This window comes from Hakea prostrata, chromosome 4, assembly GCF_041222555.1.
Source record: "Hakea prostrata isolate BN-2017 chromosome 4, UWA_Hpros_2, whole genome shotgun sequence".
Taxonomy (NCBI): domain Eukaryota; kingdom Viridiplantae; phylum Streptophyta; class Magnoliopsida; order Proteales; family Proteaceae; genus Hakea; species Hakea prostrata.
This window is the reverse complement of record NC_142603.1, coordinates 11,808,132-11,829,668: the sequence shown is the minus strand read 5'-3', so window position 1 is coordinate 11,829,668 and position 21,537 is coordinate 11,808,132. Positions and strand designations below refer to the sequence as shown.

Here is a 21,537-nt window from a genome sequence, read left to right as displayed (position 1 = left end):
TCGAAAATAGGTTTATTTAGAGCCCCAAAAGCTGTGGATGAAAGGGTAAAGTCACTTTTCTTTGTGAGGGTACCTATATATTCAGCTCAACTCCCTATAGGAATGTAACTATCCAATTGACCTTCTTAAAGGAAAGTGTCTCTCTAATGGCATATCCATGTTTTCACCCAGCAGTGGGCTCTTCAGATTAGGGCCCATGACAAAATGGACTTTCTGGATTAGGTCTATGACCCAAGTCCCAAGTCATATAGAATTATTATTATTAATTAATACATATCTATATAACCATGGCTAGGTCACAATAAGGTTTAAGCTTGATTCGCCTAGCACAGGGTTCGATCATTAATCCAAATTAATATTACATAGGTCTTTATTATATATAAACGAGATAATCAGCTCCTCTCAACCTGATGCGGGACTAAATAAAAACCATAAGATAAAAGACACGATTAAAACATATATTTATATAAAAATATTAAATAATAAATAGAAAGTTTTAATCATATTTACAACACTACTTGATAGCCTAAGTGCATTCAGATGGTGGGTTTTCGATCTATGCCATCTTCAAGTTAGAATGGTTCTTGACTGGTTGTGGGCTCTTAACTATCTAGAGACCATTCATGTTTTTCTTGAACTAGGATTTTTTTTTTCTTAAGCTATTTTCCCCCCCACCTATAACTAGGATTTCTTAATGGTAAAATATCAAATCTGCTGGACTGTAGATGACCACGTAAAATCTTGTCTTATTTTTATGGTTTTGCTCCATGACTTTTTAAGATTGTGATTCCTGAAAGTTCCTTCAATGAAGAAAGGGACTCTAATCCCATGCTAGAATCTGACGTAAACCTAATAGGACAAACAGTTACATTTTTCTTTTCTTCCTTTTTTGGTATGAGGACAAACAGTTACATGAGCATCTCTAGATTGGGTATTCAACCACCATGCGCGTACCAGGCTGCAGGTTTAATATCTTCGTCTAAATTATTTGTTGAATGGTGCTGGCACGATGGGTGCCATTCATTGCTCATAAGAAGCTTTCTTATTAAAAGGTGATGAGAATCGCTTGTGTGGGAGTGGAAAGGGACTCCATCACTAAGGAAAGCGAATAATAAATAATATCAGGCCATATACTCTCATTCATCAAGACCTATCGAAACCTAAAAGATGCCTCCTGTTATGGGAAGTTTGGATCTCAAGTTATAAATACACACAAAGACACAGAAGAGGAGGAGGAGGAGAAGGGGGAGGGAGAGAGAGAGAGAGAGAGAGAGAGAGAGAGAGAGAGAGAGAGAGAGAGAGAGAGAGAGATGGGGCATTTTGTTTTAGTACATGGTGCATGTCACGGAGCTTGGTGTTGGTACAAAGTTAAGCCAGTGCTAGAGAAGGAAGGACATCGGGTGACGGCGGTTGATCTTGCGGCTTCAGGGATCAACATGGCTAAGATAGAAGAGCTTCATACCATGTCTGACTACACAGAACCATTGATGGAGCTGATGGAATCACTTCCTCCTGAAGAGAAGGTAATATTAGTAGGACACAGTTTGGGTGGCTTGAATGTGGCACTTGTTATGGACAAGTTTCCTCAGAAGATATCTGTAGCAGTCTTTCTCACAGCTCATATGCCTGATTGTGTACACCCTCCTTCGTTTGTTTTGGATGAGGTAATTACTTATGTCCCTCTTAACTGCTGTATGTTTGATTTCTCTGGCTTTGCTTTCTTCATTAATTTTTTCAGTTCCTTCAATTCTTTAGATAAGCAAACAAGACAACTCCTATTGTTCTTATTTTTGAGTCTATTTTGAATCGTTTTCGTGTTTGATACCTACAAGTGGGTTTTAGCAAGATCCCGATGTTTATTCATTCAATTATAAAATCCTCTAAAGACCAATTCACGGGATTTTTTTCTTCCTTCTTTCGATTTCAGATTTATTTCGATGAAATAATCAAGTAAAATTGTATTTGACAAGAACCCAAAATTGTTTTGAGTGCATTAGTCCCAAAAAATAATTCTAAGAGTAGCAAATTCATCTCTCTCTCTCTCTATCTATATATATATATATATATCTCTTTGCAAGAATGAGATGGGGCCGGACCATGATTCGGAAGGGGCATGATGGGGTAGGTAGTGGTGAGGAAGCACAATATTGTGAAAGGTATGATTTGGTGGTGACACCTGCATTGGAGGATATTTTCTTCACCTAGCTTGCTCATCAGGTTGTCCTCCCACACTCACATGAGTGTGAGGCACTGTTTGACATGGGTAGACTTTGTAAGTGTGGGTCTTATACTGACCTGTCTAACATGGACAGACCCAATAAGCGTAAGTCCCACTACCTCATGTGAGTGTGAGAGAGATAATCTGAAGGGCAAGTTAGATGGAGAGGATCTGGACTGCACCAGCATTGAGCGAACAAAATAAATGGTGTTTTTGTTTGTGATATGGAACTATCATTTTGTAGTTTAACCATATTAGCAGATGACTCAATGAGCTTAGATTTGATAAGTTCAACTACAAATGAAGACAAGATATTTGAAAATAAAGGAAAATTTTTGTCTCTTCCCTACATTTAATGTACTATATTATCACCTTTTAACAACTATTTTTCTCCTTTATTTTTCAATTTGTAGATGATTACTTAATTCTTCCTTTGTAGGTTCAGTAGTATTTTTGTTTTCCCCTTCTTTACAAAAAAATGACAATATACATTCCAAAAGATATAGAAGAAAGACAAGAGAGAAGGAATTGAGGGATGGAAGCAAGAACCTAAAATCTTTTTGATCTTACTGTCTCAGCATAAGAGACTATTTATCTCCATATCAGAAGTACAATGACAATAGAAGTTGAATGAAACTTAGAAGCAAACATGAATGAACACTCAATCTACTAATTTGTTTCTTCGAATTGATAACAGTTTTATAGGAGGCTCACACAAGAATTTTGGTTAGATTCTCAAATTTCATCTGATCAACACCCTCTGATGCCCAAAAATGTAATAGCATTTGGCCCCAAGTGCATGGCATCCAAATTATATCAACAGTCCCCATCACAGGTATCTCTGTCTCTCATCACAAAAACACACAAGCTTGGTTATGTGTTTAACATTCCATATTACTACTTGTATGATTTCTCACTCTTTTGGTGACAACAAATGAAAGGATTTGGCACTAGCAAAGCTATTGACAAGGCATGGATCTTCGTTCCATGAAGATCTAGGAAAGGGAAAGCCATGCTCAGAAGAGAGATATGGCACAGTTAATCGAGTTTTCATCATATGTGGCAAAGATTTAACAATGACGGCAGATTTCCAACATTGGATGATTGAAAACAACCTAGTTAAAGATGTGATGGAGATAGAGGATGCCGATCATATGGCTATGTTGTCGAAGCCCCAGGAAGTTTGTAACTGTCTCTTGGACATTGCCAACTCTCGAAGAAGCCCTAGCCTCCGCCTCTCTCTAACTGAAGCGAAACAGCCCTAGTGCCATTTCAAGAGGGGGAGAGTCTCTCTCTCCGCCTCTCTCCGTCCCGTTTTCGGTCTCAGCCTCTCTCTCCGCCTTACTCCTTCTCTCCCCACCTCTTTCCGCCTCATTTTCTTCTCTAACTGAGGCTCTCCACCTCTCTCTCCTTCTCTTTCTGCCTCTCTTCGCCTGAGGCTATCAGCCTCTCTCCGTCCATTTCCGCCTCTCTCCACCTCTGTTTTTCTCTCCTTTTCACTATCCGCGTTCCTCTGCATCATCCTCATCACTCTTCTTTTTTCTTTTTATTATTATTATTATTATTATTATTATTATTATTATTTTTTCTCTGTTTCACTGTTTGAAGCTTTCGGTTATAAAAAAAAATAAAAAAAATAATAAAAAAAGAGACGGTGGTTGATGCGAGCTTTGGTCGTGTATTCTACGGATTTGGTGTTTTTTATGCTAGATTTTGTTCGTCTTCTGCTGCTGGTGGTATCCATGTTTGTGGTTTCAAGATGGGAGTTTAGAAACAAGATCCGACACTTTTTGCTTCAACAACTGAGTTGGCGCCCTTGTGGTGTGTTCTGTCTTCGCCCATGAGGCGTGTTCTGTATCTGCCCTTGTGGCGTGCTCTGTTTTCGCTCTTGAGGCGAGTGGTATGTAAGCCCTTGTGGCGTGTTTATGTTTGAGTCAGTGTCCGCCTTTGTGGTGTGTCTCCGCAGGCGGTGGTGGTGGATATATATATCATATCCATTATGCTTTTCTGGTTGTGGTTATCACAACTAGTATTCTAAGGGTTTATTGGGCTCGACCCATCCCTTAGTTTTTGTCTTTTTTTTTCTTTTGTTTGGTGTTTTTGTCTGTATTTTCTTTCAACTTTATGAATGAAGTGTTGAACTTTTGACCAATAAAAAAAAGAACAATGGTTACGGAATATCACTTGTATCCATTCTTACAACCTCTTTGATACAATCTTGAAGTTGTTAAACTTCTCTCTATGAGAACTTCGCTTCGATACCAATTGTTATTCCTAGGTTGGTATTGAGAGGGTGGGGGGGGGGGGGTGAATCAATGTCTTTAATCATTCTCTTTGATGTGAGTCATGTGACGCTTTTTTAATCTCAAAATAAGATTGATCAAAACAATCCTGTAGTTATCAACTACACATAGACACATCCACTACTACAAACCACAATGTGGCTGGGTCTACCAGACAGTGTACCACCACTCTGCAATCTAAACACTCCAATATGTGCAACAAAGAAAAATAAACCAAAGACACGTTGCACCAGAGTTTACGTGGTTTGGACAAGCTTTGTATGTCCACGGAGTAATACTCTAACCAGGGTTTCGTAAGTTACTCAATACATTCCTCGATATTTTGATTGCTACAACAGTCCATGAATACCAATCATTGCTTTAGTCTGAAATACAATTCAAACAAGAGCAACAAACCCAACCCCTTAGATAAGCACCAACTTGCCAGGTTGCAATGTAAAACAATAATTCAAGTTCCCCAAATTACATCAATGACCACCACTAGACATAGCCTAGAAAAATAGTAAAATTAACTTATGAATATGGGTTACCTCAACTTGTGTAAGATGTATGGTAACAAGACTTTATTTATTTACTTTTTTAAAAACCTCCAATTATTCTTTCTCTTTTCAATTTTTCTCAATTTTCCTCCTTTTTTTTTTTTCTTTCTTTCTTTTCCAAACGCAGTCATGGTGCATCTTTTTTTGTCAGACACATGACAACAACAATCCTCTTTCTTTCTTGAATGAAGACAAGAACAACCAACAACAATCCTCTTTCTTTCATGAATGCAGGCAAGAACAACCACTTTTCCCTCTTTTCTTGTTCTCAAAAATTAGGCAGAAGCAATATCTTCTTTTGATTTTCTTCTTGAAGGTACACAACAACAATTCCCTTTTCTTTCTCTTTTTCAATCGTGGAACAATATCTTCCTTTTCCTTTTCTCTCTGGTTCAGCTGTAGGATGTTTTAAAGAAAAGCGATTTCAAAAAAACTTTATGTAACTTTTTCCATTTCTCTTTCTATTCTCTTCCTCTCTGTTTTTTAGCAATGGAACCCAACCATTGAACCCTTAATTTCTTTGAAGAAGAACAATTTCAGAAAAGCAGCATCATCTTCTTCCACTTTTTAAATTGCCAGCAGCAAGTCTGGTCCAACTTTTTCGCTCTGAAAGTAGTTTCTTGATTCGAGGCTGACGAAAGTCAAATAAACTAATGAAACTAGACACACAGCTTGACTGGTTTTCCTCATTGATCGGGCACGCCTCGTTGTACAGTCTTACATATTAAATGCATAGAATTGAAGCAAAATCACTTTTGTTTTTTATTAACTTACACTTTTAACTCAACATCTTTTTTATGTATGTGCTATACCATATCAAAGCTCATATCAAAGCTATCTTCATATACGTGCTCTACCCTATCAAAGCCTATAAGCAATAAACCATTGGTTGAACCGACTTTAATACTTGGCTGACCCAACTTGATATGAGCCCATCTATTGAACTGCTCAACCAACTCACTCATCTAACTAAAGTTGTCAACAATAACAACACCTTTATTTTCAGCCAATAGAATAACAATTTCGATTTGTGATTTCTTGGTATTCCTTCTAACACAAATTTGTAACGACCCTCTTGCCATTCAGTCACATACATTACGAAATAGGCTTCATATAAAAAAGAAGTGAAAATTTTATAGAAAAATGATATCTTCAAAAGTTGACATGCCATATCAATCCAGCATCTATTTCACTTTGTTTATGATGATTTGATATGAAAATAGGATTAAAAAATTAGCTAGCGTCCAACATTAGGTTTTGCACTGAATTCTTTTCAAACTGTTATTATAGATGTTCTATTACAAGAGAATATATATATAACGTACTACAGGTATTTATTTCTACGCTTTCCATAATTTTATTCATAACTATGATTTGATTATTATAGGAACAATATAAATCCTAATGGATCCAACATATTTATCAAAGGAAAAACCATTCTCTGAAGTGGGATATGACTCGATTTGTAAGAGTTTTTATCGTATGTAAAAAAGATAAAGCATTCTCAGAGGATTTCCAGCGATGGATGATTGAGAATTACCTGCCCAAAGAAGTGATGAAGATAGAAGATGCTGATGATTACATGCCAACGTTCTCCAAGCCCAATGAAGTCTGTCGCTGTCAATTGAACATCGCCAACAAGTACAGTCAGAGATGATTTGAAAAGTTTTTTCCATTCTCTCTCGTTTTCTTTCTGTCATGTGATTCATGCATGTGTTGTAATAAAGCTTGAGAAACTAATCTGGGTTCTATTTTTTGTGGGTATCAGAAAACCTGGTATAATGATTTTCTACTTTTGAATTAAAGCAACATCAGAAGGGGGTGATGCGATGAACCCAAAAAAAAGGGGTGATGTAAAGAAAAAATGTAATAGCGACCGGATAGAAGTAAGGTTTTTGCCTCCGTCTCTCCCTCTGTCGGGACTGTAAGAGGTTCAACCGTTGCGCCTCCGTCTCTCCCTCTGTCGGTGAAGTTGCTCGCCACCCACTTTGCTTGTGCCATCTGAGGCGGAGAGGCTCGCCTGGTAGCCTCTCCGCCTCCCCTGCTGTCCGCCTCCGCCTCATCTGCCTTCTGCCTCCCTGCTGTCTCTCCATCTCTCCATCTCTTCCCTCTCTCCTGCGTTTCTCTTCCCTCTGCCTCCCTGCTGTCCCTCCCTCTCTCCATCTCTCCATCTCTCCCGGTTCCCTTCTCTCTCCGTCGGCGACCGGTTACTGCTGGCCCACATCTCCGCCCCCTTGCTCCGTTCTGTCTCTCCTGTCTCCCCTGCTCCATTCCGCCTCCCTGTTCCACCCGCTCGACTCTTCCTCCATTTCCGCCTCCCTGCTCCCTTGTTCCATTCCGCCTCATTTTCCTCCCGCTCTGTTCGGTTCCGTTCTGGCCCATCTTCCTCCCGCTCGGCTCTTCTTTTCTTTCCCGTCTCCGTTTCCCTCTTCCCCATCTCTGCTTCAATAACCAGATCTAGGTTTCCTCTTAGATTTTTTTTCTTCTCTGGTTGCATTACTTTGTTTTTCTTTTGATGGCAGCGGTTCTTTGGTGCACACCGCAGAACACCTCCAAGACTAGGTACAAGTTTTTCTGCGTCGAGCTTGACAGGTACACCTATACGGCATCGCTGGATGGGAGGTCCGAATCTTATCCGCACTTTCGTTGTTACCATCGCTACAACTATAGGAATTTTGGGTCCGCCCTTGAGGCGTGTAATATATCCCCCTATGAGCGTGTTATGTCCGCCCTTGAGGCGTGTAATTTGTCCGCCCTTGAGGCGTGTAGTATGTCCCCCTTTGAGGGTGTTAGTGTGTTTTTGGTGTGCTTGTTATAAGGGTTTTGTGGATGTGATCCACTTTGGGCTTGACCCAACCCTTACCCTGGCTGACCCTGTCTATTGCATGTCCGACAGTTTGGTCATTTGCCGCTCCTTGGTTCGCTTTGAACCTTGTGTACTCATGCAGATGTGTTTGTATTTTTTTTAATTCTTTAAATAAAGTGCTGTTTACCAAAAAAAAAAAAAAAGTTTACCAAAAAAAAAAAAAAAACCAAGGGTGATGTCGGTGGTGACCAGTGAAAAATTTGGCTGCCAAAGAAAATGAAGTTGGTGACTTGGTGATGAAAATGACAACTCAATGGAGAGAAAAATGACAAGATTCAATGAGTTTCTCGTGACAAGTGAAAAGTATTGTCATTCAATGAGTTTCTCGTGACAAGTGAAAAGTACTTAAAATCTTATTTCACTTGGACGATCTATGATCTAACCTAATCGGATTGTTTTTCACCCTCGCTTAGCATATAAGATTCTCAGATCAGATTTCCAGTTAGATGAATGAGAATTATCCAACCCAGGAGGTGAAGAACATAGAAGATACTGATCATATGGCTATGATTTCAGAGTCTCATGAAGTGAGGTGTCATTGTCTATTAGCCATTGCCGATAAATACAGTAACACGACTTGGTTTAGACTAATCCGACCCAACCTTGCCTTTTGACAGATTCATCTTCTCTACAAAAGGTATTAGTCATTCATTAGTCCCTTAATAAAAGTCCACCACGTAAATATTGAAGGATTCAAAGATCAAGACTGTTCAAAAACAAGGTAACCATTGATCCATTGGATGGTTGATGCCCTTGTTTTTAAGTAGTATCTTTCACCGTTGAATCCATCAATATTCATGTGGCAGAGATGATAAGCGACTAATGAATGACTGATGCTCTAGTGACCCGAAACGATGTTGATCCCACTGACACCCCATTCACAACTCAATAAATAACTAACCAATGATAGATTCAGCCAAATTTTTTGATCGATTTTAGTGCAGAACCAAGAATATTAGCAAGGTATCAGTCACATTACATTTTTTTTGTTGGTAGATATAGCAATCACATTAGTAAAAGAAAAAAGATATCAGTCACATCGTAATTAATTCTCCAATTTATGTTTCTTTCGTGGCCAACCATCTAACAAATTTGAGAGGTGCTTCAAACACAGATTATACAAAGGAGAATGATCTATATATAGATCTCCACAGCTGTTAGAATTTGATAAATTAAGTTGCAGGAGTGAGGGATGGTGCACTTTGTTCTAGTACATGGAACATGCCATGGAGCATGGTGTTGGCTCAAGGTTAAGCCAATTAAGCCAATGCTGGAGAGTGCAGGGCATCGAGCTACAGCAATTGACCTTGCAGCTTCAGGGATCAACATGGCTAGGATTGAAGAGGTCCATACCATATTCGACTATACAAAGCCATTGATAGAGTTGTTGGCTTCATTTCCTCCTGGAGAGAAAGTGATCCTAGTAGGTCACAGTTATGGTGGGATAAATTTGGCTGTCGCCATGGACAAGTTCCCTCACAAGATATCTGCATCTGTCTTTCTCACAGCTTTCATGCCTGATACTGTGCATAATCCCTCCTATGTCTTGGACCAGGTACCTCATCTCCTCTCTCCCTCTTTCTTCCTAGTCTTTACCCATCTCTCTCTCTTCTTTCCTAGAAAGTAGGGTTGCACCAGGGCTCGGTTGGGGTGGACTTTTTCAAACGCCATCATCCCCTCCTTAAATGCTCATAGTTAAATCCATTCTTGCCGTAACTCGGATTCAGGACCTAAGATTCTTGTCCGTGACCTTGAAACCTTAGGCTAAATTGAGTCTGAACCTTTAAAGTTGGAAGACTTAAATTGAATTTATCCGCTAATATATAAGAACAATCTCTAATCTGCTGTTTTTTTTCATTTATCTGACAACAGCATAGTGAGAACTCACCACCAGGGAAGTGGTTGGATACTCACTTTTCATCTGATAAGGACTCTACGATGCCAAAAACTACACTTCTTCTTGGCCCCCAGTAATGGCTTTAAAGTTCTATCAACTCAGCTCTCCACAGGTAAAATCCACTCTTCTTTTATCTCTCTTTGGCTGGCCTTGATGGGTTTCAATATTTTTTTAGGGCGTTTGTTTATCTTCTCTGCACTGTGGTGCTCCATAGTGAATTTTCATTAGTAGTACTATAACATTCTCACATATTTGCTGTTATTGGCAAACCAATAGGATTTGGCATTAGCAGAGATGATGAAAAGGCCTGGGTCCTTCTTCACAGAAGATTTATCAAAGCAGAAACCATTCTCTGAAGTGGGATATGGGTCAGTTAATCGAGTTTATATTGTATGCAAAAAGGACATTGGAGTGTCACCAGATTTCCAGCGTTGGATGATTGAGAATAATCCACCCAAAGAGGTGATGGAGTTAGAAGATGCTGATCATATGCCGATGTTCTCTAAACCCATTGAGCTGTGTCGCTGTCTCTTGGACTTGCCACCAAATACACTTAGACGATTTGGTCTCAGCAAATACACTTTGATGCTGATCATATGCCTATGTTCTTCCTTTACATCTTTTATGCGTTGTAATTCAAGCCTGATACATAATCAATGTGGGTTTGATGAATAAAGATAATTGTAGAAATAAAATCCCATTTCAGGATTAGAAGAACCATATATATTTAAATGCCTATCAAAGAGAGAAAGAAAATCAAATACATTAAACGAAATGGAGAGGATTGCCATGCTTCACCCCAAATAATCGCATGAAATGAATCATGTTCCGAAGCAGTGAACATCTGTTATACCAAATTTTGGCTTAGACCACCGGACCAGAATGAACCATTTTATTTGGTGCGTCTAGTCTTGACCCGGTTCAAGGAATTAGTGATCGAGAAACCTGTTGGCATACACTTTCCGAGAAGTGATCACTCTTCCTTGAAAGTACAATAATGATATTGTCACTTGAAAATGTTGTTGGCATGAACGTTCAATAGATATCTGAAACGTTACTTTTCGGAAAAAATAGCGAGATGATGAGAGACAACATGTTTCTAACTACAAGTACATCAGAGCATTAAATTCGGCATTTAATGCTTTGTCCTTATAACTCAAGTACTTAATGCTTTTCATAGGGGCACTAATCCATCCAAATCTTCTTGAGGACTGCTTCTTTAGATTTGTCTAGAGTTTAAGAGGAAACACAGCACCTCTAAGGTCCACGTATGTCAAGATTACTGACAAATCTAGGGGAAGGTGTATTAAACCCTAAACTTCTTTAGCAAGATTCGGGCCTTGGCTTCTCCAACAAGATTGGTGTCATAGCCCATCTAAGCCCTCCATTTCAAATACACAGATCCGATGGTCAATGTTTGTTCCTTTCAGAACATGCAATTTGTCTATCAGGACAAAAATCAGAGGAAACAAAAGATAAACCAATATTAGTCTTGCATTAACTCTTTTGCAACTACTCAAGTCTTGCATTAACTCTCTTGCAACTACTCAAGAGACCTAGAAATCTTGGGGCATGAAGTACTCATCTCAAGAAGGATCTGAGTTACCTCATCTAAGGTGGCTTCCTATCCTTAGAGGCGGCCCATTCTTACAATTCTTTGTGTTTACAGATAACTGATTCGAGTCATCTTCAAACCAAACCAGGAGTTGACAGATTTTGGAGCAACAACATCTATTTCCAATATATAATTTTATATTGTTGCACTACATTTACTTCCCTGGATAGATCAAGTGAGGTCAAACACTCAACCTTGATCCTATTTTAGAGCTTCAAAGTTCTAACCCTGACCCACTTTCAAGGCCAAGATTTTGAGCTTGTTCTGTGTATATAAACACATCATAATCACACATGCAAACCTACACGGAACACAAAAATTCAAGTAGGAAATCACAGATAGAGAGGGAGCTGGAGATGGTGCATTTTGTTTTGGTACACAGTATATGCCATGGAGCATGGTGTTGGTACAAGGTTAAGTCACTGCTGGAGACTGCCGGGCACCAAGTGACGGCGATCGATCTCGCAGCTTCAGGTATCAACATGACTAAAATAGAAGAGGTCCGCACCACATCCGACTACACAAAGCCATTAATGGAGTTGATGAACTCAGTTCCTCCTGGAGAGAAGGTAACCCTAGTGGGACATGGACTGGGAGCTGTAAATTTGGCTCTTGTCATGGACAGTTTCCCTCAAAAGATATCTGCAGCTGTATTTCTTGCAGGTTTAATGCCTGATTCTAACCATTCCCCCTCCTATGTCTTGGGTCAGGTACTCTTAACTCCTCTTTAGTCCTCTCTGTGTTGATACAAAAGGTTTCAGGAAAATATGCAGGTGAAGATGGGAGTTTAAAACATATTAATTTTCATTCATTTTACATGCAAACAGTTTATGGAGAGGAACCCACCAGGCTCTTGGTTAGATAGCCAGATTTCATTTGATCGGGATCCTTTGAATCCAAAAATCACAGTGCTACTTGGCTCCAAAGTCTTGGTTTCAAAGTTCTATCAACTCACCTCTTCAGAGGTAACAAGTCTTCCCTGTTTCTCTCCCCAGAAATCATGCATATGCATGTAGTGCTACTTTATTTATCTCTAGTATTTTTTTTTTTAATAACCTTTATTGATGATTTTCTACAACTGAAAGGATTTGGCACTAGCAGAGAAGTTGATGAGGCCTGGATCATTGTTCATAGAAGATCTATCAAAGGGGAAGCCATTCTCTGAAGAAGGATATCGATCAGTTAATCAAGTTTATATTGTTTGCAGAAAGGATTTGGGAATTACTGAGGATTTTCAGCGTCTGATGATTGAGAATAATCCAGTTAAAGAGGTGATGGAAATAGAAGATGCTGATCATATGGCTATGCTGTCGAAACCCAATGAAGTGTGTAATTGCCTGTTGGACATAGCCAACAAATATAATTGATTGTCACCTTCTTCATTGTGAACACAGAACATTGATCTTTTCTTCCCCATTGGAGTTTCTCTTATTTTGGTTTTCTCTTTACAATGAAGGCATGCCTTCTTCTTCTTTTTTCGGTAAATGGCAACTGCATGCCTCAGTGGAAAATAAAAAGAGACTTCTTGGATTAAGTTAAGCTTTTCTTTTAGATTAAATTAGGTTTTGATCAGGTTGAGTTGCTCGAGTCACGTTAAACTTTTGAAGACTTATCAAGAATCATATAAATTAATACGACATTTGACCAGAGAGAGTCATAAATCATCCGAGTCAAATAATACTTCGTATTTTTATCAAATGTTGATAGACTTAACAAGTTTAATATTTTTCAAAATACTATAATAACACATTAATTATTTAGTGATTGAGTTGAACAAAATAATAAATTTATATTCTAAAACCAATTAAGAAAAATGCATATTAGATACACGACTTTAGTTATGCATATCTTTTCTTATCACTTCTCTTAATGATATTTTATGTTTGCCGGTAATTCTTTTAATTTCTTCAATATGGACTAAATCATTTTTTTTTAAACAAGTGCATTTAATGACCTTCGTTGAACATTACCATGTCACTTCAATTGATTTTTTTGTAACTTATCATTGATTGAAACACTATTACTGAATCAACTCTAATATGATCATTCTTTACCTTATTCTTTTTATTTTTATCATTCATCTATATTTCTTCTATCATACCAAGAAATATATTTCATTTCTAGAGATTGGATGGATACTTTTCTTTCAAATCTTTGTTGATGAATCATTTTCAGAGATGTTATTATTTCATGCATCTTCGTTCATGTACCTTGCTATAACTTCTCAACAGTCATTGAAGCATGCATCTCTTTTACCCAAGAAGTCACATGTTACCTCCGGAGGATCACACACTGGTTGGGCTTTTTAATATATCTAATTTATATTTAAATATATTATTTATCAATTCCCAATAAACAAATTTGAATAATTAAGGTGAATTATTGCCCTTTCCTCGATTGCTAATCACATGAATCAAGCCTCCATAACCATGATGTTTTTTTATTATCTGAGGGGCCAAACCGTTGGAGCTGCACCATCAACTAAAGTTAAACGGAAGCAACTTACAACATTTAAAATAAAAGAAATTAAAAAAAAATACAAAGTAAAGATTGATTTCACCATGGAACCCAGTTTGATTGTATTCATTTCTCTTATATTTTTTTTTGTAATAAAACATTTATTGAAGAGAAAGGTAAAATATCCTGATTACATAACTCAAGGAGACAAATGAAAGGAAATGGACCAATCCATCTTACTTGTCAAAGACAGAGCTTTCCTAGCGATATAATCACCTACACCATTAACCTTTCTAGGAGAATACAAAGTAAAGAACGATTTCATTTCAAAAAACTTCCTCTAATGAATTGACTACAAATGTAAGGACACCGTTTAGGAGATATAGATGAATAGATTATAATTCAAATATTGACCATCTTAAGTGGACAAATAAGAGTTTCAACCCAACTTAAGTAGGCAAAATGAATATTTTTTCTTTCTAAGGAGTGTGTAAGACTAAGCCATGTTACATTATAACTTAACATCCCTTATTTCACTACACAAGTTGCTAAATAGTATGTTGCTGCACTTGTTTTTCTACACCAGTGTGTTATCTTCCATTGAATCTCCACAAGATATGATTGTAGCCCCCACCACCACTGCCTTACGAAACACGAGAGTGTAGCCTTCCGAGTCAAAACAACTAGCGCCATGGAGTCGCACTCAACCCACAATTTAGAGATATCCAACTCCTTTGACCCATTTTAGACCATGGCTTCAAAATGTCTTGACCCTCAAGAACACCAGAAATACCTTAACCACAGTAGCAAATGAATCCCAAACAAATTACAGCCCACCCCAAAACCACACAACAAAAACAAAAAACAACAAAACACGCAAAGAACAACCCGCCCACCCCGCCAAAGGGCCCACCCGGCCCCCCCCACGCGCGCCACCACCACGCCAAAACGCCAACAAACCCCACCAACCCAACCCCAGAACCCCCCGGGGCGCCCAGCCAGGTGGGCCACCGGAAAATTTTAATTCAAAACACACACCCCTACCACAGTAGAAAATGAGTGCTTACCTTCAGCATATCTTCTTGAACACCTTACTGACTGGAAAGAATCTTCAGAATAGTAGATCTGAAGGTTATATCTTATTACTCATAGACATCAGAGGTTGCAAATACAACCAATAAAAGAGTGCCACATGGCTCACAAGAGAGCCCTAGGAATTTCCCTTTAACACTGACCATAGAAATTAAGAACACATACTTGCAGCCATTCAGTTCGATCCATTTGCAACTTGTATCTCCACCAGTTCGAGAATTTCACTAAAGAAGATTCAAGAACTCCACTAAAGAAGAATGAAACATCCACTATACACCAAATTTTGAAGCAAAGTCATCCAACACTCCTCAGCAAATGGGCATCGAAAAAACAGGTAATCCATATCTTCTACTGCTCCATTGCATAAATCACATCTTCATGAATCATGCATGCCATTGATATACCTGGCTTCGCCACGGCTTCATCAACCGAGCCCAGTTTTGGAGCTTTTCTCTTAATTTCATCCATGCCGTTTTCGTAGAGAAATCCCCACTCAGCATCAGACATTATTCAGACGCCAGTTACACACAACCTGCACATCACCAAAAGGTAATGGAAGCATATGATTCTGATCAAACACCAACTGTAAAAACTCAATTAAGGTGCACCTCCAGTAGCACCCACCTCCCCTTGTTGATGAAGTCTACCACCTTGAACTTCGATTTCTCAAAAAACACTCAATCCCAGTGGACAGCTTCATTTAGTAAATAAGGGATGGAACCATTAATTGCTGTCTATGTGCGTGGGATTATCTTTGTTATAAAATAACTTTTATGACATCTGAGATGAAAGAAACAACAGAAAACAGTTCAGCTAGTTCGAACTTATTAGCTTGTTTGTCAACTTCACCCACAAAGGATAAGCCACCGAAAGGGATAGACTCCAAAAGACTAGATGACTACAGGGAGGATGCAGAGTCTTATCAGGTGCAGTTCGGTCTGGGACCAAGTTGATTTGCATGCTGTTTTTTTTAACAGTGTCATCTAATGAATTGACCAAATGATCACACACTTTGCTAGATGCTTGTACCCATTTACCTATGGAATTGCTAATTCCAACTATAAATAAACAGATTATAACCTCACATCCACAGCTTAACAAAGAGAAACTGAGAGAGAGAGAGAGAGAGAGAGAGAGAGAGAGAGAGAGAGAGAGAGAGAGAGGAGAGATGGTGCATTTTGTTCTAATACATGGTCTATGCCATGGAGCATGGTGCTGGTACAAGGTTAAGCCAGTGCTGGAGAGTGCAGGACATCAAGTGACAGCAATCGACCATGCCGCATCAGGGATCAATATGACCAAAATAGAAGAAGTCCATACATTCTATGACTACACGCAGCCACTGATAGAATTAATGGATTCTCTTCCTCCAGGAGAGAAGGTAACCCTGGTAGGACACAGCTTGGGTGGCTTTAGTTTGGCTCTTCTCATGGATCGCTTTCCCCAAAAGATATCCGTGGCTGTTTTTCTCACAGCTTACATGCCAGATTGTTCACATTCCCCCTCTTATGTCAGGGATCAGGTAACCAACCCCCTCTCTCTTTTCTCTCTGTTTGTGATAATTCAAACCCTGAAATATGGGGAAACACTCTTGTAATCTGCTATTCTGTTTCATCCACATAACAACAGATGATACGGGGGCAACCAGCAGGCTTTTATTTAGATAACTACATTTCTTCTGATCTGGACCCTGTAAACCCAAAAACTGTGACATTATTTGGCTCCAAATACATGGCTTTGAAGCTCTTTCAACTCGGCTCTTCACAGGTAACTCAGTTTTGTCTTTCTGATGTCCACATGCCCACACAAAATTACGTCACGAGACTGAATGTTTTTTTCTTTTTCTTCTTCTTCTTTGTCCCCTCTCCTGTGTACGTGGTGTTACTTTACAACCAATAGGATTTAGCACTAGCAAAGTTGCTGATAAGGCCTGGATCCAGATTCGAAGAAGATATATCAAGGATGAAGGTATTATCTAAAGAGAGATATGGCTCAGTAAATCGAGTCTACATTGTGTGCAAGAAGGATTTGATAATTACAGAGGGTACCCAGCGTTGGATGACTGAGAATAATCCACCCAAAGAGGTGATGGAGATAGAGGATGCTGATCATATGGCTATACTGTCAAATCCCAGTGAAGTCAGCAACTGCCTCTTGAACATTGCCAACAAATATAATTGATTGTCACCTTCTTCGTAGTGAAGATGCATTCCCCTTCTTTCACTTTCATTGTCTTTAATTATATGTAATGTATCTTTCAATATATTATTTATCAATTTCCTGAAAAGGACAAACTTAAATAAGATGAATTGTTGGTAATCATATGAATCAAGCTTCTATAATCATAATGTTCTTTTTACCATCTGAGGGGCCAAACCATTGGAGCTGCAACATCAAGTAAAGTTCAATGGAAAGCAACTTCAAAACATATAAGAAAATAATAAAAATAAAACTCTTGAGATCGGTGTGGGATTTGCTTTTGATGACTTTTGTTCACTTTTACCTTTTGATTCTATGACTCCTACAAGCATATGAGTATGACAATAATAAGGATAACCAAATGACAAATGACGAAGAATTACGGGTTCTTGTAACAAAAGAAAAATAGCAATCCTCTAAATAAGAGGCAAAATGAAAGGTATCCCTAACGAAGCAGAAATGCAAACTGGGCGAGTGGTAGACTTGTAGTAGCAGCAATGCAATTCAATAGCAGATATTCTAGCCAGGAAGGCTGGTTGGTGGAGGGTAAAACTGTTTGGCCGTTATCCACTCCCTAGTTCAGTAATCGTAATCTTGGTGCCTCAGCCAACGAAGTTGCACAGTTGCAAACGCTTTTCATTGAAGCTATAGACATTTTTGAGCGAAGCTGCAGGCGCTTTCTGCGAACAACCTCAATAAATATATTTTCTACAAAAAAAAAAAAAGTGATGACGAAGAAATGACTCCAAGAAGAGTTAGATGACTACCTATTGATTGATTAAAGCCAAGTGACAGCTAAGATAGCTAAGTAGACGGTTGTAAAAGTCCTACCCAGCATGGGACCAAATTGACTTTCTTGATTCTTTATGTTTTCTTTTTTAGATTTTATTAATAAAGATTCCTTTCCATCCAAAACATGTCATCCAGCTTATTATTCTAACCATATGTAAGCAGATTATCATCTCATATCCAGAATTCAGAAAACACCCCCAATTAAGCACAAAGAGAAAGTTGGAGAGAGTGAGAGATGGTGCATTTTGTTCTAGTACATGGTTTATGCCATGGAGCATGGTGTTGGTATAAAATCAAGCCTGCATTAGAGAGTGCAGGACATCGAGTGACAGCAATCGACCTTGCGGCTTCAGGGATCAACACGACTAAAATAGAAGAAGTCCACACCATGGCTGAGTACACACAACCTTTGACGGAATTAATGGCTTCCCTTCCTCCAGGAGAGAAGGTAACCCTGGTAGGACACAGCTTGGGTGGCTACAATGTGGGTCTTGCCATGGATAGATTTCCTCACAAGATAGCAGTAGCTGTTTTCCTTACAGCTTACATGCCTGATTCTACACATCTCCCATCTTATGCCCAAGATAAGGTAGGTACCTCATGTTCTCTCTCTGTCTCTCTCTGGTTCTAATTTGCTAATTTGGTTCATCCATATGTCAACAGCATTTGGAGACACTCCCAGCAGACTTCTGGTTAGACAGTCACAATTCTTCTGATATGCACCCTGTGAGGCCAAAAACTTTAACTCTATTTGGCCCCAAATGCATGGCCTCTAGATTTTATCAACTTTGTCCTTCACAGGTAAATCATTCTCTCCGCCTCTAACTCCACACGCACAGGCCAGGTATACTAACTAAAAGTCCCCCCCCCCCCTCCTCTTTTGGTGTAACTCTACAATTGGAAGGACTTGGCACTGGCAGAGATAATGGTAAGGGTTGGATCCTTATACCGAGAAGATCTATCAAAAGAGAAACCACTATCCAAAGAGGGGTATGGATCAGTTAATCGAGTTTACATCATATGCAGTAAGGATTTAACAATCACAGCGGATTTCCAGCGTTGGATGATTGAGAATAATCCACCCAGAGAGGTGATGGAGATAGAAGATGCTGACCATATGCCTATGATGTCAAAGCCCCATGAACTGTGTTGCTGCCTCTTGGACATTGCCAACAAATATAATTGATAGTCTCATAAACCCTAGCTGGGTATGCACCATTTGACCTAAACTCTTTCTTTTAATATATTGGCTGCTTTTCTATTTTGGCAAAAAAAAAAAAGAAAAGTATGCACCATTTGTGGCACAGCCTTTTATCATTTATGTTTGTTATTTCTTCTGTTTTTTCTAATATCACATCTTTACCTCTCATATGTTTTCATTTAGTCAAGGTCTCAATAAAATTTCGAGAAATTTTGAAAATTTTAAGGGTTGTTGTGTGATACAAATTGTAATGTGTAACTTTTAAATTATGATTGAGATTTGATTAATTCTCTCTTGTAATTTAATGAAAGTTTAAATGTTTTCTTCTATATCTATGATTAGATTTGTGAAAATACATGATCTAGGTTTGTCCACAAACATTCGGACGTGCATGAATCAAGAAGATTTTACGTGCACACCCCTGAGTTGGGCAGGAAATAACTGACACTAGACACCCCTAGTGTTCCAAAAACTACAGGGGGTAGGGCTGCAACTGGGCCGGGCTTTTGCAATCCCAAGCCCAGCCCTATATGTTATAATCAGAGCCCATTTTCGCCCTAACCCTAGTTCAGGGCCAATGATTATTGTCCCTGACCCTAAGCCCTACAGGGCCAAGCCAAGCCCATTCCCGCCCTAATTAGCCCTAATTGGGCCGGGTCGGGATGGGTTGGCCCTAATTGGCCCTAATTGGCCCTGATTGGCCCTGGCCCTAATTGGCCCTGACCCTGACCCTGACCCTGACCCTGATTAGCCTTGTTTTTGGCCCTAATTGACCCTATCTTGGCCCTACCCTTAATTGGTCCTATCCTTGGACCTAAAATATCAAATGTAAATTCATAAAAAAATAAAAAATAAATAAAATAAAAGTATCATAAGTAAACTAAAAATAAGATAGAAATATAAAATTATTCAAGCTCATACAAAATGATAAAATAGTCAATAAGTTGATAGTGTTGCTATAAACATAAATAAATTTATACTCCATAATTATATATTGATCTCTGAAAGTCTCATTGCTTTGATGATGGAAATTGAAAACCTCTCCCATTTCTTTGGTGATAGAAATTGAAAACCCCTCCCATTGATATCCTTATTCAACAAAAAAAAAAAAAAAAAAAAAAACCATATTCAGAACTTTGTTAACGATAATTTATTATTGATATTTTTATCGTAGTTAAAGAAAATTATATTTTAATTACAAACATAGCTATCTGTCCTTAATAAAAACAAAATTTCCTGAAATATCACATTGGAGGCAAAAGAAGGATGTCAATATTCATGATGAGAAATTGGGGTGTAGATTTGTTAGATTTAATTCTCAATATACTAACTTTTATTATTTATAATATATTTTCTCACCTTAATCCAAAAAAAAAAAGATCAATGATTTTTTGAAACTAAAAATGACTTAGTTCGAAAAATAAAAATTATCTTAAAAATAATATAAAAGTGAACTCATAATCTAATATGATCAAAATGCCTAAAGGTCAAAGTCGAGACTTATAATTATATAAATGTTAATGTGAAGATTAGGTAAAAATCTAACATATGATCAATGTCAAATTAACATTAAGACTAGAGCCAAAATTCGGGTCAAAATCGGGCCAAAATCAGGTGAATGCTTACTACATTGGTAGTGAAGATCTATAAGTTATTTTTATTAATTTTTTACAAAACATGATCATGTTTTTAAAATTTGACACGTGTCAAATATTCACCCATGTGGATTATAATTAATTCATCTCCATATGGGTGGAGGATCCAGACTCAAATCAGGGTCAAAATCATGGGCCTAGATCAAGGTCAATATTATGGCCAATATTAGGGTCAGGATCAGGGTCAGGATCAGGGTAATTATGGCCAAAATTAGGGCCAGAATCAAGGCCAAAATCAATGCCAAAATCTAGGGCCAGGATCAGGGCCAAAATCAGGGCCAGAATCAGGGCCAAAATCAGGGGACGAGAATCAGGGATGGGCTAGGCGGGCCAGAGAGTAACCCTAGGCCCGCCCTTGTCCCTAGTTCAGGGCCTTAATATTTTGGCCCTAGCCCGCCCTTAGGGCCAAAATCTTTAGCCTAAGCCCTATTTGGGCTCAGGAGGGTCAGGGCCGCCAGGGCCAAACTCTTGCACCCCTAACAGGGGTCCACTCTGTTAATGACAGTAAGTGAAATTCAAACAAAATTTATAATATGACCAAATTACCCCTAATGTGTTGAGTGACTCCAATGCTCCCCCATACCCTATTATCAAATAACTACACAGATGGCTGAAGGGATTCCTCATTTGCCCAACAATCGTAATCCTAGTGCCTCGGCCAACGAAGTTGCATAGTTGCAAACGCCTCTCAGTGAAGTTATAG

The 21,537-nt window shown here is 38.6% G+C and overlaps 4 protein-coding genes and 1 pseudogene across 5 annotated transcripts; all 5 read left to right on the top strand.

Annotated features, from left to right (window-relative positions):
• The first annotated feature begins 1,273 nt into the window (after window positions 1-1,273).
• Window positions 1,274-4,020, top strand: LOC149017911 (methylesterase 3-like). The gene is made up of 3 exons (XM_089152236.1): window positions 1,274-1,664; window positions 2,916-3,053; window positions 3,160-4,020. Exons 1-3 carry the CDS (start codon window positions 1,311-1,313, stop codon window positions 3,481-3,483), a joined length of 816 nt encoding a protein of 271 aa, XP_089008362.1. The 5' UTR covers window positions 1,274-1,310; the 3' UTR covers window positions 3,484-4,020.
• A 5,098-nt stretch (window positions 4,021-9,118) lies between these two features.
• Window positions 9,119-10,498, top strand: LOC149017910 (salicylic acid-binding protein 2-like; annotated as a pseudogene).
• A 1,276-nt stretch (window positions 10,499-11,774) lies between these two features.
• Window positions 11,775-12,805, top strand: LOC149017909 (salicylic acid-binding protein 2-like). Its single transcript, XM_089154246.1, has 3 exons — window positions 11,775-12,148; window positions 12,266-12,403; window positions 12,524-12,805. Exons 1-3 carry the CDS (start codon window positions 11,795-11,797, stop codon window positions 12,803-12,805), a joined length of 774 nt encoding a protein of 257 aa, XP_089010372.1. The 5' UTR covers window positions 11,775-11,794.
• Window positions 12,806-15,183: 2,378 nt separating this feature from the next.
• On the top strand, window positions 15,184-17,272 carry LOC149017908 (salicylic acid-binding protein 2-like). 2 transcript variants are annotated; one of them, XM_089154245.1, is made up of 4 exons: window positions 15,184-15,321; window positions 16,361-16,509; window positions 16,617-16,754; window positions 16,887-17,272. In XM_089154245.1, the coding sequence occupies exons 1-4, from the start codon at window positions 15,303-15,305 to the stop codon at window positions 17,166-17,168; spliced, it is 588 nt and encodes a 195-aa protein (XP_089010371.1). In that variant the 5' UTR covers window positions 15,184-15,302; the 3' UTR covers window positions 17,169-17,272. The 2 variants fall into 2 exon arrangements, with proteins under 2 accessions (XP_089010371.1, XP_089010369.1); XM_089154243.1 differs by lacking the exon at window positions 15,184-15,321 and having other exon boundaries at window positions 16,156-16,509.
• An 877-nt stretch (window positions 17,273-18,149) lies between these two features.
• Window positions 18,150-19,428, top strand: LOC149017907 (methylesterase 3-like). Its single transcript, XM_089154242.1, has 3 exons — window positions 18,150-18,567; window positions 18,642-18,779; window positions 18,883-19,428. The coding sequence occupies exons 1-3, from the start codon at window positions 18,214-18,216 to the stop codon at window positions 19,162-19,164; spliced, it is 774 nt and encodes a 257-aa protein (XP_089010368.1). The 5' UTR covers window positions 18,150-18,213; the 3' UTR covers window positions 19,165-19,428.
• The last annotated feature ends 2,109 nt before the right edge of the window (window positions 19,429-21,537 follow it).

Excerpts from the sequence above, each read along its gene's own strand:
- LOC149017911 (XM_089152236.1), top strand. The coding sequence starts at position 1,311 with ATGGGGCATTTTGTTTTAGTACATGGTGCATGTCACGGAGCTTGGTGT. Across the intron at positions 1,665-2,915 it reads CTTCGTTTGTTTTGGATGAG|TTTTATAGGAGGCTCACACA; the intron begins GTAATTACTTAT and ends AATTGATAACAG. Across the intron at positions 3,054-3,159 it reads ATCAACAGTCCCCATCACAG|GATTTGGCACTAGCAAAGCT; the intron begins GTATCTCTGTCT and ends AACAAATGAAAG.
- LOC149017907 (XM_089154242.1), top strand. The coding sequence starts at position 18,214 with ATGGTGCATTTTGTTCTAGTACATGGTTTATGCCATGGAGCATGGTGT. Across the intron at positions 18,568-18,641 it reads CATCTTATGCCCAAGATAAG|CATTTGGAGACACTCCCAGC; the intron begins GTAGGTACCTCA and ends ATATGTCAACAG. Across the intron at positions 18,780-18,882 it reads ATCAACTTTGTCCTTCACAG|GACTTGGCACTGGCAGAGAT; the intron begins GTAAATCATTCT and ends TACAATTGGAAG.
- LOC149017909 (XM_089154246.1), top strand. The coding sequence starts at position 11,795 with ATGGTGCATTTTGTTTTGGTACACAGTATATGCCATGGAGCATGGTGT. Across the intron at positions 12,149-12,265 it reads CCTCCTATGTCTTGGGTCAG|TTTATGGAGAGGAACCCACC; the intron begins GTACTCTTAACT and ends ACATGCAAACAG. Across the intron at positions 12,404-12,523 it reads ATCAACTCACCTCTTCAGAG|GATTTGGCACTAGCAGAGAA; the intron begins GTAACAAGTCTT and ends TACAACTGAAAG.
- LOC149017908 (XM_089154243.1), top strand. The coding sequence starts at position 16,156 with ATGGTGCATTTTGTTCTAATACATGGTCTATGCCATGGAGCATGGTGC. Across the intron at positions 16,510-16,616 it reads CCTCTTATGTCAGGGATCAG|ATGATACGGGGGCAACCAGC; the intron begins GTAACCAACCCC and ends ACATAACAACAG. Across the intron at positions 16,755-16,886 it reads TTCAACTCGGCTCTTCACAG|GATTTAGCACTAGCAAAGTT; the intron begins GTAACTCAGTTT and ends TACAACCAATAG.